The 3,650-nt window shown below is 50.5% G+C and overlaps 1 protein-coding gene across 1 annotated transcript; it reads right to left on the bottom strand.

Moving 5' to 3' along the window:
* Positions 1-400: 400 nt before the first annotated feature.
* LOC144138062 (uncharacterized) lies at positions 401-2,527 on the bottom strand. The gene is made up of 2 exons (XM_077670136.1): positions 2,040-2,527; positions 401-1,449 (listed from the first exon to the last, which is right to left on the bottom strand). Exons 1-2 carry the CDS (start codon positions 2,049-2,051, stop codon positions 505-507), a joined length of 957 nt encoding a protein of 318 aa, XP_077526262.1. The 5' UTR covers positions 2,052-2,527; the 3' UTR covers positions 401-504.
* Between the last annotated feature and the right edge of the window lie 1,123 nt (positions 2,528-3,650).

Genomic DNA, 3,650 nt, shown 5'->3' with positions numbered 1-3,650 from the left:
GCGTTGCGTCGGCGCGTTAAACCCTACAATCAAATCAATCAATCTATTTTATGCCTTCGAATTATTGCGAAAACCTGAGTTGACTTGAGTGTTTACGATTGCTCTGCTGTGGTCCAGACGTCCTCTCTTTTTTATCGCGTTCAGTCCCCCATTGAGCCCGCAGCCAAATGTACAGCCCAAAATATTTGTAGTTCTTTCTGTATACCTTTTTGTGATAGGTATAGGGGCAGTAAATTTTATCGCACACTTGTTGTCTAAAGCGAACTAGCAGTCGCCAACGTTTGGGCCACTTTCTCTGGGGATGAAAAGAAAATGCTCAAGTATGAAATACTTTAGGCACACCTTGGAGTAAATGAGAATATAGGAAAGAGTTTTTATTTTTTGTACACAATAGCTCGGATGCAGGTAACATGCCACACACATACTCAAAGAACCACGATGTAGATGACGAGTTTTCACATGATTTTGCCCCGAATACCCACTGCGCGCTCAGCTCACAAGCACTCACTTCCTCCTCTTGCGAAGGTAGTCGTAGGCGCCATGCCCGTATCCATAGCCGCCCAAGCCATAGCCGGCGTTCAGGCCGTGTCCATAGCCACCATAACCAAGACCATAGCTCAGTCCTTGGCCGTATCCAACACCAACTACTCCAACACCGTGACCATAGCCGAGACCAGCACCGTAGCCGAGACCATTGGCGTAGCCGAGGCCGCCAGCGTAGCCAAGACCATGACCGTAACCAAGACCACCTGCGTAGCCGTATCCGGTTCCATAGCCAAGACCGTTTCCGTAGCCCCCATATCCGACAGCGACTGGTTGCGCCAATGCCACTTGCTGCGCGACGGCCACAGGGCGTTGAACAGCTACGACAGCTGGCTGATGATGGGCGACCTTGTGTGCGGCTACAGGGTGAGAGACGGAGACTTGACGCCGGTATGACACCGCTGGTTGGTGATGCACGACCTTCTGGGCGACGGCCACGGGACGCTGGTAGGCGAGAGGCTGGGCGACGGCTACTTGCCTTTGAACGGCTACGACCGGTTGCGCTAGGGCTACAGGTCTTGCGACGGCCACTGGTTGAGCCACGGCGACCGCGACAGGAGCGGCTGCCACGACTCCCGCACCGTACCCGCCATAGCCTCCATATCCTCCGTATCCTAGACCTCCCAAGCCGTAGCCGTAGCCAGTGCCGTACCCGAGTCCTCCGTAGCCTCCGTAACCGAGTCCTCCGAGCGCAACGCCTCCATGGCCGAGGCCGCCGTACCCTCCGTAGCCGAGGTGTCCATAGCCAAGAGCAGCGCCATGTCCTCCGTAGCCTGCTGCTCCGTAGCCAAGCGCCAATCCGTTGCCGTATCCATAGCCGCCATTAGAGTACGTTACACCCAGACCTTGGCCGCCCAAGTACCCCGCCCACGATGAGGCCGCGAGGCCGAAAATGAGAGCCAATCTCTGTAGGGAAGAAAACAATAAAATAGTGTCAAAAATGTATCTGTAGAGAACAACGGTGAATGGCTTACCCTGTATGGGGTGTTTTTATTTGTACAGACTCAAATAAAGTAACTGCTTTGCGAAAGGCGTACTTCTCACCTTGAAAGGAACGTAAGCTTGCTAAACGCGTTTCCAATTCCGCGGGCCGAAATACAGCTATGTGTTCAGTTCTATTGAAAGTTGTTTAAGCAGTTGCTAGGGAAAAACTGTTTGAAAAGCCGACATCAAAAACCGCTTCTGCTGTTTCAAAAATTAGCGAGCTCTCAAAATCACCTTTACCATTTAGAAAAAGACAGCAGTGATCACCATCCAGTCTGTTACTTAGAGCCGAATCACATACGTGTAACAACCTTCCCGTAAAGACTACTACACACCGGGCTGCCTGCCCATCAGAAAAATGCAATTACGTCCATCCCCATGATTTGCGACTGCTCGCATAGCTTAGCGACAGGTTTCTCCTTCCGGCAATAGACATCCTGCTTGCTCATTTCCTAGGCCCTTTCTGTGGTTGCTGGCACCTTTGCCACCGCTACGAGACCCCGCCAACTTACCAGGAGTTGCATGCTTCTTGTCTACGTCCCGTCTGTTCCGTTCCTTTTGGTCCTATCCACCGTTTAGAATGTCTGCGTTTCCTAAAAGACTCCCCGCGCGGGTTTTATACGGCGGGCGGGTCTGCGTGGTGGTCCGGTATTGGAGGCGCCGCCGTCTCCTCCTCAACGCTTTTCCTCATGGCGAAACCTCAGAACTCCCACCGACGTCGCCCGTGTCCTCTTACTAAAGTAAATACCTGCCGCCAAAGGAACCGACACGGCGACGCGACGAACGCGAAAAGGAGGAACCAAAAACCCATGGGTGCACATCCGTGCCGTGGCAACGCGTTTGAGGTCAGTTTTTCGCCATCCATGTATCGTTCACGCCGATCGGTAGAGCTCCTTTTCCTGCAGCTTTCGATAATGGTGGGCGACGAACCTGGCTCTTTCCTTTCTTCCGGCGGGTTGCCGAGCATCCTCGGAGAGTGTTGGCGGGATCGCAGCGGGGCCCTATCATCGCATCACTTCATTCTTGCACGACGGTCCCCTCCTCACTCTCCTTCCCATAGAGATGAGCCCCACTGCTCCGACCAGGAATACCTGAGGAACAGAGAGTTCCCGTGATCTGAGCGGAAAGCTGCCCGCTATCGTAGGCTGTGCTGCTACCCCTCTTTTGTGGGCCTCTCGATGTGTGCGTGATCCCGGTCTCCTGATCACTGTCGCTTTCGCGGGCGGACTGCTAGTTCCTCGGAGACGTTGGAGACGCTTGGTGGTGGGATTGCGCATACGTATTGGCAGAAGCTGAGTAGGCTCGCGCATGCGCGCGTGGGTTGGTGTGTTACTACAGCGGTCACGTCGCGAGTGTGTCAACGGTGCGTTCGCATACCACGAAGCTGCCCGCTTCTTGGCGTGAGCGACCTGAATGGTAATCGGTGATTGTGTACACCTGCGTCCCGAATGACGTCTTATGCTATTATTTACGGGGTGGGTGCGTACGTTGTGTCACAGCCACACGCCAAAGCGACTTGCGCTCCTTTTCACCAGAGCGACCTAAAGCAAGAACGCGATAAAAGGATCAATAAACATGATGAACCCACTCACAAATTAAATACACGCAGTATCGGTTCATTGATATATTGCTCGGTGGAGAAATGAGTGGGTTGGTCTCCAGAATGTACAGTTAATTTTGTAATCCGTTAAAACACTGACCTTTTGTTTTTGTCACTGGAGTGACAAGTACGTTTATCTAATCAGCACTCCATCGTCTTGACTGCGAATTTAGATAGATTTTCATTTAGTTTTGGACAATAATTGATTGATTGATTGATTGATTGACTGACTGATTGATTGATTGATTGACTGATTAATTGATAGTTAGATAGATAAATAGATATTTAGATCGATTGATTGATTGAATAATTGATCGATTGATTGATTGATTGATTGATTGATTGATTGATTGATTGATTGATTGATTGATTGATTGATTGATTGATTGATTGATTGATTGATTGATTGATTGATTGATTGATTGATTGATTGATTGATTGATTGATTGCGCACACGACCAAGCACACTTTACCATATTGAAATCTTGCGGATAGTTTATTCTAGCTGCGCCTATATGTACGA

Source organism: Haemaphysalis longicornis, unplaced genomic scaffold (assembly GCF_048455015.1).
Source record: "Haemaphysalis longicornis isolate Haplotype H1 unplaced genomic scaffold, Haemaphysalis longicornis Haplotype H1 scaffold_5, whole genome shotgun sequence".
In the NCBI taxonomy this organism is placed as follows: domain Eukaryota; kingdom Metazoa; phylum Arthropoda; class Arachnida; order Ixodida; family Ixodidae; genus Haemaphysalis; species Haemaphysalis longicornis.
Note: the sequence above shows the minus strand (reverse complement) of the source record. Positions and strands in the feature narration are given on the sequence as shown.